The 16163-nt window shown below is 39.1% G+C and overlaps 1 protein-coding gene across 1 annotated transcript in view; it reads right to left on the bottom strand.

The window, feature by feature from the left end:
• Positions 1-16163, bottom strand: part of DNAH8 (dynein axonemal heavy chain 8) — a 338579-nt gene that overhangs the window by 135115 nt on the left and 187301 nt on the right. Inside the window, exons 54-58 of the mRNA XM_061624897.1 lie at positions 11732-11874; positions 9508-9642; positions 9101-9223; positions 6943-7156; positions 3037-3146 (exon numbers count right to left, since the gene is read on the bottom strand). Of these exons, the coding sequence (XP_061480881.1) occupies positions 3037-3146; positions 6943-7156; positions 9101-9223; positions 9508-9642; positions 11732-11874 (725 nt within the window). The remainder of the gene's footprint in view (positions 1-3036; positions 3147-6942; positions 7157-9100; positions 9224-9507; positions 9643-11731; positions 11875-16163) is intronic.

Below are 16163 nucleotides of genomic sequence, written 5' to 3'. Positions count from 1 at the left end.
GAAACTTATGTCCTCACTGTGGAAGGCTGTGTGGATCTAGGATTAACCTCCACAGTCACAGACACACCGCTACAGACCTTATCTTGGAAGATACTCGGACACGAGTGATCGCCACTGAATGAATGATATCCCCAGGCATCCTGTTTTTTTCAGTAAAACGCAGAAATGTCACTTGCATTAATATGGGGATAGTGCAAAATGAAAGTTAAGGTTTGACACATCTTATTAAATGGGGACAGGTTCTTACATGTGAATTTCTTTTATATGTGAATTTTGGGTAAGTAGATCAGGAAGGGAAAGGGGGTACTCCACACCATCCTTAACTGGAGTCAGAGATTTGGGGTGACTTCAAACATGCCTTTACCATGATGAAAGACAATCATTTATTTCTAGAATACCTACATTGAATAGGCATTATACATAAATCAAAGTAAGACACAGGGCCTGGCTCCTGGTCTACAGTTTAAAAAAAGACAAGACTCATATGTAAAAGGCAATGAAGGGAAAAGACAGTAGAAGGAGACAACTTTGACCAGGTCAGAATGAATTATTAGCAGGTGTTGACATCCAGTTTCAGATCAGACTGATCTTCCATTGTTGGTGTCCTCTGGATGGAGATTTTATATTATTGTATTATTACATTTAAATCCCACCTTTCCTCCAATTGGCTTAAAGTGGCGTACATGGTTCCCCCTCCCCATTTTACCCTCACAACAACCTTGTGAGGTAGGTTAGGCTGAGAGAAGGTGAGTGGCCCAAAGTCACTCAGTGAGTGTCATGGCTCAGTGAGGATTTGAACCCTGATTTGCCAGGCCCTAGTCTAAACACTTCACCACGATGGCTCTCCAAATCAACTACCCAGAGGCACTTTATGTTTTGGGTTGTGAAAGGGGTCCAAGGAGTTCTTAGGAATGTGCTAGAATTCTGCCTAATTTGAAATTGGATAATTTCAATTTTTCCATTAATTTGCTTGTTCTCAGTAACTGAGGGTCATATTTTAATGTAGCAAATTTCAATGGCTATTTTTGAAAATGAACTCTATAACATCAATTGTAAGAATGATAATTTATCAATATCTCCTTTTAAAAATTGGTATTTTCTTCAAAATATTGATATTTTAACAGATATATTGATGTTTCTTTCAAAATAACAATACTTCCTTCAAAATATTTTCTTTCAAAATATTGATATTAATATCAATATTAGTATTGATATTTTTCAGAGTGAAAAAAGTGGATTGGTAAAAGCAGCGACAAGCAGGCACACAATGAACTCGAATCAATGCCAGCCTGTTAGGTCGACAGAATGCTTTTGAACTGGCACCAGCCAATGGATTCTATCCCTAGTTCTCCTCACCTCTGTGGCCATTGAATAAATGACAGTTGGAGCGAAGATCCTCCTGGCAGGGGGGGGGCAAATTAAGCCAGAAGCAGGCACTTTGAACATGCACTTGTTAGTGTAGCAGAGAGAACCACTTGTAGCTCTCCAGGTGCCATTTAACTCCAACATCTATCACCCCTAGCCAGAATGGTCAACAGTTCAGGATGCTGGGAGATGTAATCTAATAACATCTGGAAGGTGAAAGGTTTCTCACCAGTGGTCTACATAAATACAACGAAGTTTTGAAGTTCTGATGCTTCCCTTGAGTGATTTCATGCAGAGTGTGGAACAATTTGTTCATGCGTTCAGATGAAGAAGTTCAAAGCTACCCTGCAACACTCAAACTAAAAATCAAACAAAATCCAAAAATAGCTATCTCAAAGTCTGGGCAGAGGCTATGAAAACATTGTTTTCCTGTCCCAAAATAATGGTAAAAGCTCACACATCAGAATGGGTTTGTAGCAGAAATATAAAATGATGTAAGCTGCCCTGTTCTCAGAATCAGTCAGTCCGTCCATGGAGTTCTTCTGGGGCTGGGGCTCTAGTCTAGATCCAAAACTAACAGTGCAATCCTATACATGTCTATGCCGCTGAACTCACTGAAACTCCCAGGCAAGTGAGTTTGCAGCCTATATTACCCCCAACACACACACACACAAAAATTCCCTTTGTAAATTTGATTATGAATATTTCCCATATATTTTCTGGAAGGCTGAATATTAAGGTCTACATTTTACAAACAGTGATATTTGTAAAATATCTTAAGATATTTGTATATCAAATATCTTATGCAAATATAATTTACAGATGATATTCATAAAGCAATGATATTTCCATAGCTAGCTTCCTCTAATGTACCAGGACAGATTACAATATAATATACAGTTATAAAAACAACAGATATAACTATTACAATTATGAAAACAAGTAAAACTGTTCCAGTGGAACAGAACTATATAAATTCAGCAAAAGTGGTGGGTTCCACAAAATAAGATACCTTAACTGTCAGAGGAGAGGGTATTTGATCACTGATATATAATGGTACTTTTACTGGACAGCATTTAACAGAAAACATGCAATTATAAATAGTATTTGGCATTCAACAGTTTATGAAATCTACCAAAATAAAAAATGTTCAAGAAATACTAACACGTCTAAAGCATCCAAATTTCCAAATAGCTTGTCAGTACTTTGGGCTGGTTCTAGTCGTCTTCAAAGCCCAGACTGGGCATGATGTGGGCAGGACATGAGTCTAAATCCCAGGTACGAGACTTAAGGGTTTGAATGGAAACTGCCTGCCTCCTTGCAGATGGGTGATGGGAATTTTGGGGTGAAGAATTCCAATTCAAAATACAGATTCAAGTATTGCAACCAATATTTCCCATTAAAATATGATTGGAAAATCTGTTAGATTTCAAATATTGTGAATATTAGTTTTAGGCCACATGTTATTTTCAGCATGATCTGCTATTCTAGAGCTGAAAATGGACACACAAGTAATTTCTTCCCCATCCAACTTCATTCCTTCCTATAGATTCCTTCGTTAATGAAAACATTATAGAGCCTATACATTACCAATAATATGTGAGCTGATTTTTTGTCCTGTGTTATACCCATAAATTGGGAATATATTTAAATAATTATGGCATTCTGTACCTTAGTCCACTGCCACAAGATTCTGCCTGCTGACACCAATTTCATTATCATATCACATATTTCAAGCTTGAAATTTCTACATGAATGAAAGTAGCCACAGCCAATTATTCCTGAAAAATAAAGATATATTGTTAAATGATTCCAAAATTCTATGTTCTCATGAACGGCTGAACTTTAAACATTCTTCTCCAGCAAGGATGTATAGCTGTTACTTAGCTTCAGACAATATAATAGTTACTGTTTTGATGGGAGAGAAATAACAGAGAGAAGGTTAAACATTTTATTGTATCAGTTTCTTGCAGTGAATGTTTATGTGCCTGTAATCTTCACTGGTCTCTCCTTCAGTTATATGGGACCACAAACACTGGTCTTACCTGAAGGATTGACTTGACTACAAAATATAGCAGAACAGTGATATAGTTTCAGAAGGAAAGAGGTTAAAGATACATAACGGTGGACATGGCAAATTATGTTATAATTTACTATACAAGCCAAATGGTCAATATAGGAATCAAACTGATTATATAATTGGTAGCAGAAGATGGAGAAGTTCTGCAAAACTTTCTGCGAAAACAGGACCTTCTGCTAAAACAAGACCAGGAGCAGACTGCGGTACAGATCATGAACTGGTCATATCAAGAATCAGAGTAAAGCTAAAGAAGACCAACAAATCAATCATAATGCCAAAATACAATTTAAATAACATCCCAGAAGAATATAAAGATCAAATAAGGAACAGATTTGAGGCTTTAAACGTAGTTGACAGAAAACCAGAAGAACTATGGAGTGAAGTCAAAGACATTATCAGGGAAGAATGCAAAAAGACAATACCTCTTGTTAAAAAGAGAGAAAGACCTCAATGGATGACTGACGAAACTCTTAAAATGGTTAAAGAGAGAAGGAAAGCAAAAACAAAAGGAGACTGAAACACGGTTAGAATCCTAAATGCAACTATACAACGACTAGTACGTAGGGACAGAGAAAACGATTACAATGGTTATTGTATAGAAATAGAAGAGGACAACAAAAAGGGTAGAACAACAGGGGAGCACACTGATTGACAGAGATGAAATGAAAGGAAGATGGAAGCAATACACTGAAGAACTCTATAAAAGAGATGCCAGGATGACAGATTCATTCATGGAGGAACTGTATGATGAACCAGACATTTTAGAATGTGAGGTGAAAGCTGCTCTTAAAATACTTGGAAGAAACAAATCACTAGGAATAGATGGCATACCAATAGAGTTGCTACAAGTTACTGAGACTGAATCTGTCCAAATTTTGACAAAAATTTGTCAACAAATATGGAAAACTAAACAATGGCCCACAGACTGAAAGTGTTCAATATACATCCCACTTCCAAAGAAAGGGGATCCCAGAGAATGCAGTAATTATCGAACTATTGCCTTAATATCCCATGCAAGTAAAGTAATACTCAAGATTCTACAACAAAGGCTCTTACCATATATGGAGCGAGAAATGCCAGACATCCAAGCTGGATTTCGAAAGGGAAGAGTCACCAGAGATCATATCTCAAACATATGTTGGATAATGGAATGGACCAAGGAATTTCAGAAGAAAATCACCCTGTGTTTATAGATTACAGCAAAGCCTTTGACTGTGTAGATCATGAAAAACTATGGAATGCTTTAAAAGAAATGGGGGTGCCACTGCATGTGATTGTCCTAATGCACAATCTATACTCTGGACAAGAGGCTACTGTAAGGACAGAATATGGAGAAACTGATTGGTTCCCCATCGGAAAGGGTGTCAGACAGGTGTATTTTATCACCCTATTTGTTCAATCTATACGCAGAACATATACGGAAAGCGGGATTGGATGAAGATGAAGGAGGTGTGAAAATTGGAGGGAGAAATATCAATAAGATATGCAGATGATACCATACTACTAGCAGAAACCAGTAATGATTTGAAACTAATACTGATGAAAGTTAAAGAGGAAAGCACAAAAGCAGGACTACAGCTGAATGTCAAGAAGACTAAAGTAATGACAACAGAAGATTTATGTAACTTTAAAGGTGAAAACAAGGACATTGAACTTGTCAAGGATTATCAAGACCTTGGCACAGTCATTAACCAAAATGGAGACAGTAGTCAAGAAATCAGAAGAAGGCCAGGAGTGGGGAGGGCAGCTATGAGAGAAGCAGAAAAGGTCCTAAAATCCAAGATGTATCACTGAACACTAAAGTCAGGATCATTTAGACCATGGTATTCTCGATCTCTATGTATGGATGTGAAAGTTGGACAGTGAAAAAGGTGGATAAGAGAAAAATCAACTGTTTGAAATGTGGTGTTGGAGGAGAGCTTTGCACATACCATGGACTCTGAAAAAGACAAATAATTGGGTGTCAGAACAAATTAAACCAGAACTGTCACTAGAAGCTAAAATGATGAAACTGAGGTTATCATACTTTGGACACATCATGAGAAGACTTGATTCACTAGAAATGACAATAATGCTGGGAAAAACAGCAGGGAGTAGAAAAAGAGGAAGGCCAAACAAGAGATGGATTGATTCCATAAAGGAAGCCACAGACCTGAACTTACAAGATCTGAATACGGTGGTTCATGACAGATGCTATTGGAGGTCACTGATTCACAGGGTCGCGATAAGCTGTAATCGACTTGAAAGCACATAACAACAATATAAGGCAAAATATCATGCTGGATAATTTAAAGCAGAAATGTGCTTACAGCGGCTTCAAAACACACTGTATCCAAGCATAAGGCTACGGAGGACAAAGCTTTAAACTGCAATCCCATATACACTTATATGGAGTAGACACTTTTATGACTGCATTCTCATGTTTGCTGTTATTATTCTTTGCACAAGGGAATATCCTACTCTCTGTATACTATGGAGCATTTCTCAAAGATTTAAGTTTCATAAGATGTTAATCAAGAGTCCCTTCCCCTGACTCCTGCAACTGGGAAAGAGCCTTTTTGGTAGTGGCATTCCATCTGTGCAACATTGTCTCCAAGATGCTCCCATGGCATCTTCACTATTAAGTTTTAAATGCCAAGTTAAATGTTTAGTTGCATTTTTACCTCATGTCTTTTTATACTGTCTGCTTTTTTTTCCTTTTAAACTCATTTTTTAAAAAAGGCTACAGAAATCTAAATAAATATGTTAGCGCCTGAGGATAAGTATTACAACTCAAGCCACATGTGGAAGGTGCAGGAAACTACCTCCATTTGGCACTATTTCCATACAGAACCATCACATTTCTAAACCTCTTACTGTACTGGTCCAGTTCCACACTCTCTACACAAGCAACACTGTAGCAGTGATACCCGTATGCAGATTCTGCAGATGGCTGAGTCAGCAGATGTTCACCACTTCTGGAGAAAGAGGTATTCAAATGTCAAGGCCCCTGTGAGGGACACTGCAAACGGAAAGAGTTTTTGGTGGCCTCCAAATGAAGCAGCCCTCTTATTTATGAAACAGTTTAGATATATCCAGAGATTCATTTTCAGCTGTTGTTGGATTACATCTGGATCAAATTTGCATTTAGACCTGAACAAAGGTTTCATAGGTTAAAAAAGACCTGATGAGAGTTCCTTGCAACAGGGCATTTCATACAGACACTCAAAATGTTTTTAAAATTACTGTATTACGGGGGGGGGTACCTTAGTTCATCTCCCAAGTAATGAATTTAATTAATGCTTTATTCTAGTTATTAAAAGAGGTATATGGTCAACTAGAAATGTCTGACAGAAACATACAGGATTCAATTCCTTATGCCTGCTTTATGTACACATGGCTTTAGTTACATAATAAATACAGTAGCAAGAGGGAAATGATTTTAAATTCTTCCCAGGTGCAATCTATAAAATTAATATAAAATATACTCAATCTGAAATTACAAGAGAAACATCTACCAAAAATTTTGTCTATGGATGTATTGGATGGCAGGGTGCAGTTAAACACAGTAAACTGCCTTTTTAAGCGCTGTGGGATATCATTTCGACCTCCTCCTGGATGAATCATTGCTGCTATTAACTGCACATCAACTATCGTAGTAAAATCTCCAGGTTTATCCAAACTGTACATTCCTTCCATTTCCATCATCTGGCGCACTATTTCGTTTGTCACCTATGGAATTAATAGAAGAAATGTTAATCATCTATTGAAAAAGAAAATAGCACAGATACTTTATTCTAGGCACAGGCCACAATATAAAATAAATTATACTTGCAACAAGTACCCAGATGGGCCAAGGTGTGTCAGGTCAGGCCCACTTAGCTCCCCCACCAAGTCTCGGTTATGCATATCAGGTAGGGATACAGGAGGAATTCAATTCATTTTGCATTTAAAGCCGAAACTATCAAATTTGCACTTTCTGAAACAATGTGAGAACCAAACCACAGGCATCCTTCAAAATTCGTATTTATCCAAAATTTAAGATGCAATTCTCCATGCAAACAATGTGCATGAAGCTGCTTGTATCTGTGAAAATAACACCCAAAATACACCATATTAGGAGAAATTGCTTGCAAAAATGTGTATATTAGTCAAAGCTGCATACAAAAATGTGTTTATTAGGAGAAATTTAAACTAAAATGCTTACAGATTTTAATAAGGATTAAAAAAAGAAATCCACAGATTTCTGCAGAAATGAGGAGAAATGAATTTAAGATTGGAAAAATGCAAAACAGAGTGAACCAAAATTGACAGATCCTTTCATCCTTAATGCCAGATTGTGCATCAACATGATCTTATTATGAACCAATCTGGTGTTCGATAATAACACCAGACCATTCGGCACAGTGGATGAACCTCAACTATATTACAGATGGGAGGGAGGTCAGAGCAGGAAACAGAATGCAAGCATCCATAACCCCCCCTCTGACCCACCTACCCTGCCCATGCCTACTTCTCTTGCTAATCAGAATTGCTAATGTCCATGGGCCTTCCTCATTCTGCCTCCCTCCCTAACATGTTTTCAAGCACTCTCTACCACCACACACAGCCACTCTGGGCACTCACAGTTGGCACAAGGCAGATAGTAACAATAGGAACAGATGCCAACAGATTAATCAACTCACTGAAGCAACCACCCAGCTGTCACCTGGGAAGTACCAAACCAGGGGTACCAAATCCACAGGACTAAACCAGTCTTATACCCTGACCAGTTGTAGGACCACTAACATACTTGTCTGGTGTTATAATAGTATAGTCAGCCACATCATGGCACCATACAACTCACTATCCCAGCAAAAACTAGTCAAATAGAGTAGTGTCCTTGCTCTCCTCCAAATCCCGAAGTGCCGACCCCACAGGGACAGTTCCCTTTTGCGTTTCCCCTTCAGGATTGGCCCAACAGGGTCTGCCTGCCATACTACTGCAGCTGGTCTTATAAAGTCCTTTGGATAGTTAGAACTGCCTCCTCCAAGCTGCAGGTGTTAAGAATCAATGACTAAGCAGCAAAGATAAGAGAGCGGCTCCCCACAATCCTGCAACCAAAAAGTGCAACCAGTAAACTAAATGAACACAGGACTACAGAACATGGAGAAGGGAGGTTTCATCCTTTCCTCCCCAGCCGCAGCCTTGACAAAAATCACACCCATTCGGCTATTAACCTTAGGGGGAAAAGAACCTATTGTCACCAGTTTGTAATGGCATATTTAGTGTCTAGTACAGTTGGCAATCTGTGTGCCCTGCCTGCAATTGACTTGTGCAAGATTTCCACAATCGAGTTCTGTTGTGGAAATTGCAATCCCTATGGGCCTCCAGCTGCATGCATTAAATTAAAACATTTTTAAAAATTAATTTATTTTATACTTTATTTACCCTGTACATAGAAACTGCTTGCAACTGCAACATTCTCACCATAAACTTCAAAACTTCTTTGCGTCAGTGGCCCTTGCATTAGTCTAGCAAAGCAAACCATAGAATTGGCCACTAATAATTATTTACTAACAAAAACAGGTAATATTTATAGTGTGAATGAGAAGTCTCACAGTGTTTTAAAATATATTTTACTGATTATAGAGCTAATAATTAGTGATATTATTATATACAATTTTATAACTCTACCTGATCGCCCCATTCGTTAATAATTGGCATGTTAATATCATCAATGAAGATAGTCATTTTTCTGCCACCTGGAGGTCCATAAGTACTGCCCATCCGTTTGTCCACATAGCTTTCTATTGTCCTCTTAAGAATTAACAAAACAGGGGGGAAATATATAAGTAATAACCAAAGTAGTATATAAATCCTGGTTAAAAAAATTTCTGTCTTAAAATTTGTTTTCCAATATATGTAAATACATTTGAGCAATATTTTCACAAGTTGTCAAATAATGTGGAAGCACGAATCCTGTTGGAACTCAATGCTCAAAACAAAGAAAAAAACTAGGGTTTACACTTAAGATTACTGCAAAGCATTTTAAATATTTCTGCAGCACACCATGTAGAACTGCTTAGCAAGTCACAACGTACCTGAAACATTCCAGGTTCTGTTGCTGAAGAAAAGTTTAAACATTTTGATAAATGTTCTTCAGGATCATATTTTTTTAAATAACCTTTAATCATTACGGTTTTTGCTGTTCCTTGTTCACCAATAAGCAACACTGCCTGCAACAATGTTATGTCCACATTATCATACTTTTATAATAAAGCTAAATCACTGCAGAAAAATGGATTTAAATTCATCAAAAATGTTAATGTAATTATGCTGGTTTACTTTCTGATCTATTGATCTCAAATACTGTTAAGGCTTCAGCCCCTGCCAAAATATCAATACAAGTTGCTTGGAAAGGAAAGGAGTAGGAAGGGTACCCCTATCCCTTCGCTCTTGATTATATCATTACCAATTCCCTTTCTATACAATAATTGCCAAATCATCATACAGTTAGGATTTCTACATCCCTCCTCTCCACTGCAACTCCCTAACAAGCCACTCCTGAGGTTAGAGGGACCCTCTCAAATGGCATATGATGGGTCACAGGGGCTGCAATAGAAGGGGGAATCAGAACAATTAAACAGAGACACCTTGCCTATGACTACAATATTTATTATTCTTATTGATAATCCCCACACATTTTTGCACTTACCATTTACCAGAGCCAACAAACTGACTCTGAAATCCTGGCAAGACAGAGGCACTGTGGATGGGTGGTTCTGGACCTGAGTCTAGGTAATTGGTTAATTGCTTGCTTTGGATGGGGACATACTCTCCCTGAATGAGCAGGTTTGTAGTCTGGGGTTGCTCCTGGGTCCATCTCTGTCAGCAGAGATCCAGGTGACCTCAACATGAGTGCCTTTTACAAACTTCAGCTAGTAAGGCAGCTATGACCGTTTCTGGACCAAGATAGCTTGATTGCTGTCATCTATGCACTGGTAACCTCCAGGCTGGATTACTGTAATGCACTGTATGTGGGGCTGCATTTCAGGTTGATCCAGAAGCCATAGTTGGTGCAAAATATGGTTGCTTGACTGTTCACTGGGGCAAGATATTGCCAACATATTATCCCGCTGCTGTAATAATTGCACTAGCTGCCTGCTAGCTACTGGGCTAAGTTAAAGGTGCTGGTTTTGGTATATAAAACCCTATAGGATATTTGAAAGATCATCTCACCCCCTATATGCCCATTTGATCTGCAGGTGAGGGCCTCCTGCATATACCCTATTATCAGCAGGCCTGTCCACACAATATAGGATTTGAGCCTTTAGTGTTGTAAAGAGCTTCAACAGAGCTTTAAAGTAGAGACCTTTATCCCAGTCTGCGTCTGTGTTAAATTTGTTTTCATTTTTTAAAATTGTTTTATTGGTTGTTGTTTGCCGTCCTGGATCCTTTGGAAGGATGAGATATAAATGTAATAAAGAATAATAAATGTATAGTGATATACCTGCTGTTTGATTTGATATTTTTAAAAATGAATTTATAGCTGGTTGTCTGCATCTCTGATCACATCAGTGTTACTAGAGAGTAAATGTGGAATGTTCCTTTCCATACTTATGGCAGGTTGTGCCCAAATTGAGAAAAGGTCTGAGGCTGTAGTCACATCCCTTATGTACCCTTGGTGTTCCTCCAGCCAGTAAATGTTGGAGTTATGAGTATTAGCCATTTCATGTTTTTTTACTTTTGTATATAATGTCTGTTGTTATTTTATTTATATCCTGCCCTTCCTCCCAGCAGGAGCCCAGGGCGGCATCTTGTGAGAGTATAAGATTAAAAGAAGTTAAGCTAAAGGAAGTATGAAACCACATGCCCCTACAGCTCATCCCTGAACTCCCTTTGCTCCCTGCCCTATCTTTCCTCTGAACTGAGTTTGTAAAGTGACAGCTGACACCAGTCAGAGGGAAGTGGCATGAACCAGATGTCTCCAAAACTACACCCACCAACCCGCACTCCCTCCAAAAGAAACTGGGACAATGCTCAAACACATGCCACACAAATGAAAATATTGAAGATGCATTCCATATCTTCACAAAAGTCATTTTTTTGTGGTAGAAGACAAAGTGGCTTTTTGAGCACATTATACCAGAATACTAGCTGAACAACATGCTAAAAAAATCTGGAAAAAACAGCAACTATACTACTATTAATGGTAAATGCGGAAAAGCCCCCAGACACAAAGGAGTAATAATGAGGTAGGTCACATGCCCTAACAATAAAAAGACATTACCTAGTCATGCTTTGACAAGAAAAATATGCACTTACTTTATGTTGTTTTGCTATGGTATCTATCAAAAACTGGGTTCTGACATTGTCAACATTTGGAACCAGAATAGATGAATATTCAGGAACACTGTCTGATGGATAAATATATTCCTGAACTCTTTTATTCCAATGTTCCCAGTCACCTAAAAGGAGCAAAATAATGATGGGAGAGCCCTTATAATTTTCCTTCATTGACAAGTATCTCCATAGTACTTCTTAGGGGACAAGAGATAGCACAGAACCTATTGTAGCTATACTGGATCAAAAGCCTTCATGAATTAACAGAATGTGATGTCTTTTCTCAGACTGTTATTCTCAGTCAGATGAACCTCCAGACTCCAGAGGACTGTCACATAGGTCATTTGATACACTGGCAACCTAAGAATAAACTTCCTTGAATTATTTAAATACAAGGAAATGCTGGAGGTAAAGTCTCTTGTAAAGTTCAAAACATTATCTGCAATCATTTTGCTACATAGTGCTCACTGTAAGGGAGAACAGGGCTCTGTGTTGCCTAATTCTGCTTATTTTGTCAAAGAAGCCTTATGTGCAAAACTCAGCCATTAATGACCAACCAGTTGATAGTCAGCTGAACTGAACTCATTCATTGGATACTTTAGCCCTACTCAGGCATTCAGATGACTCATTACTGAACAATGACAAGAGGTTCTGCTACTCCCCTCTGGAGCATCCCCTCTGGAACATAATTTTGTTCTATTTACAGCCCTTTGTCAGTTTGAGAGTAAAGATCTGAGGGTGGGGAATGAAGAGAACAAGAAACATCAGTGATTGTCCTGCCCAGAGTGCGAGACACGAGATGGAGGCGAGACTGGAATTAATTCCTGTTTTATTAGAGTAACTTTTACATTAAAGGCAGTGCGCTTCATAGACTTAGCTATGCTAACTCACTACAGTCCCTAACTAAGCTACCTAGGCATACTCTGCAGCGTGTGAAGAAAGTTGACTCAGCAAACAAGTCGGGGAGCGCCGCCTTAAGTAGGGAAGGTCTTCACCCATAATCTCTGACTCCTTTGAAGTCCCACCTTCTCACGGCATCTCGCATGGGGCAAACGGGGGGGGGGAGCCTTGTTGGCCTATTGTGCTATCTGTGTGTCTCACAGAAAGAGGTTCTTGTGAGGAAAAGGAAACCTGAAGTAAAAGGGTTAACCAGAGCAAGAGGGGATGCCAGGTCTGTCAAGGCCAGCAGCTGGTTGGCAAGGGCAACAGCTCAGATAAGAGCAGAACTCACGGCAGCTCTGGTGTGGGGGAATGTTGTATGGAAGGAGAACTGTGTTTGAGAAGCTTAATGTCAGTAAAAGACTCTTACAAAGTACTTTGCCTGGCCTGGATTATTTCTGATCGAACCTGCTTCGGTACCGGCTTTCTGGACCGTACCAACACACGCTGCAACACGGGTTATGGGCCCAGCATATGGTCCAAAGAAGGAGGTTCTGGAGCTGTTCTGATCCGTTGCTGAAGAGAAAGGAAGCAGCAAAAGAGAGGCAAGTAAAAGAGTGAGCAACATGGCGATAAACCTGTCAACTGGGATGCCGGTGGAAAGATTGAGTGCCGTTAATTATGCCGGTTGGAAGTGGAGAATGAAAGCAGTTCTGGTCAAAGAAGATTTATATGACGTGGTGGAAAATCCCCCTCCGGCCGCTCCATCAGCAGCGTGGATGAAGAAAGACGAGAAAGCGAAAGCATTTATTACTCTAGGGCTGTCTGATTCTCAACTGCTACACGTAAGGAATGAGCCGACAGCACATCAAATGTGGGAAACGTTGAGGGCTGCTCATGTGCAGCAAACAGCAGGGAGCCGGCTTTATTTAGCGAGGAAACTTTATCAGATGCGTTTTACAGATGAAGTGACTATGAGTGAGCATCTTGCTGAATTTCGTCGTTTGTTTGCAGATCTCCAGGATCGAGGAGTGAATCACAGCGACATTCAAATGGTTTATATCATTTTATCTTCATTTGATCAAAAATGGGACAATTTAGTGACTAGTATGGAAACTTTACCTGATGGGACTTTAAATTTGGACTTTGTAGAGCAAAAACTGCAACAGGAATGGAATAGAAGACAGAAGAGTAAAAGGACTGAGTCTAAAGAGGCTGAAACAGCACAACAGAATTATTCAAGAAACAGGCAAGAAAACAAAACGTTATTTTTGTGGGTCTCGGGGGCATATTCAAAGAAATTGTTTGAGCAAGAAAAGAAGAAACAGGGACAATGGATGGCAGAAACCAAGTGTAAACTTTATTACTGAGGAGGACAATAAAACACTTAGCTCTAAATGGCTACTGGACAGCGGAGCGTCAAATTGCCTAATTACTGAAGCAAGTCTGTTTCACACTTCAAAGCCTGTTCAGGAGAAGATTTATCTAGCCGACGGATCGGCACGGGACGCGATTGCCAGAGGCACTATCAGGTTGAGTAATCTTAGAACAATAGTAACGGATATACTTTTAGTTCCTAATTTAAAATGTAATATTCTTTCGGTGAGAAAATTAACTGAACTTGGTTGTAAAGTGTCTTTTGAAAGAAATAGATGCATTGTGCAGAAAGGCAATGAAATATGTATGCGGGGGAAATTGCAGGATTCACTGTTTTATGTCGCTACGCCCACATATATACACGCCACAAAGGATGCAAACATAAGGCAGGTACATGACATAAACAAAGCACAGCCAGCTGTGAAGGAATGTTCTGTAGCAAATCAGTCCCATATAGACGTCTTAGCCTCAATTAATACACAGGGAACACAAAGGGATCCCTCTAATTTGGCTGATATTGCTATGTTACCACTGGCTGAGCAAAAGAAGTGGAAGGCAGCGATGGAAGAAGAACTAAATGCCATAAAGAAAAACAAAACCTGGTCACTATGTACACTACCAGCGGGGAAAAAGGCTGTGGGTTGTAGATGGATATTTAAGAGAAAGACGAATAGTGCAGGTATAGTTACGAGATACAGAGCTCGCTTAGTGGCGAAAGGCTACACACAAATTTATGGCACCGAGTATGATACTGTGTTCGCGCCTGTAGTGAAGTTTGAATCAATCAGGATGTTACTCAAAATTGCTGCAATGAATCAAATGCAGGTATTTCACTACGATATTAGCACTTCTTTTCTTCATGGAGTGTTAACAGAAGACATTTACATGGAACAGCCAGCAGGGTTCGTTGAAACACCGGGTTTAGTTTGTAAATTACATAAATCATTGTGTGGCTTGCGCCAAAGTGCGCGATGCTGGAATCTGTGATTGGATTAAGTGTTAAAGGATATGGGTTTTACCAGATGTGTTGCTGATACATGTGTGTATGTGAAAAGCATAAATGGCAAGAAAACATATTGTGCTATTTATGTTGATGACATTTTATATATTTGCTCAGAAGAATCAGAAGACAGTTTTTTGACAGTCTACAACAACAGGTAGATACAAAGCGCCTGGGGCCAGTTAATCACTATCTAGGAACAGAAATCATACGCACTGCAGATGGTGGTTTTGCTTTAATGCAGACGGGGAAAATAGATCATCTGCTAGAGATGTGTGGCATGAGTGAATGCAATCCAGTGAGTACACCAATGACAGTTTCATTCCAGCAAGAAGAATGCAACACAGCATATGAAAAGCCAGAGTTCTACAGACACGTTATAGGGAAACTGCAATTCCTTGTAAAAGTATCTAGACCAGACATATGCAATGCAGTAGGCATATTGTGTAGGAAAGTGGAAAAGCCATCAGAACATGATTGGCTGGGTGTCAAAAGAGTGCTAAGATACCTGAAAGGCACAAGAACAAAGGGATTAATACTGTCAGCACAGAAACAAGGAGGCATGGACTGCTATGTAGATGCAGATCATGCCGGAGACCTAGCCAGTTGAAAATCTACAACAGGCATTGTAATTAGATTGCATGGTTCAGTACTGGATTGGTGCAGCAGAAAGCAAGCTATTGTAGCAACATCCAGTGCTGAGGCTGAATATGTAGGCCTGTCTGCTGCCTGTAATGAAATACAGTGGTTTACACAACTTGCCCAGGAAGTGCATGTGAATACTGTCTTGCCCATAACAGTATTCGAGGATAACCAGACCTGTATTGCATTAGCAACATCGGAAGCTAATACAAAGAGGACTAAGCATATCAGTGTTAGATATTTCCATATTCGCGATTGCATACAACAGGGAGTCATCAAGCTACAATATTGTGACACAAAGCATATGTTGGCAGACATAATGATGAAATCACTCAGTGATGACAAATACCAATCTCTAGTACAGATGCTTAACGTGCGAAACATAAATGACTCTGAGAAAAATGTTGTCAAATAAAATCAACAGACATGTATATTGTATGAATAAAAAAAAGGCAAGAAATGGAAATAAAGACTGTATCAAAGTAATGAAAAACAAAAATAATATGTACATATGTT

Source organism: Rhineura floridana, chromosome 4 (genome assembly GCF_030035675.1).
Source record: "Rhineura floridana isolate rRhiFlo1 chromosome 4, rRhiFlo1.hap2, whole genome shotgun sequence".
Classification (NCBI taxonomy): Eukaryota; Metazoa; Chordata; class Lepidosauria; order Squamata; family Rhineuridae; genus Rhineura; species Rhineura floridana.
This window is presented reverse-complemented; position numbering and strand designations above follow the sequence as displayed.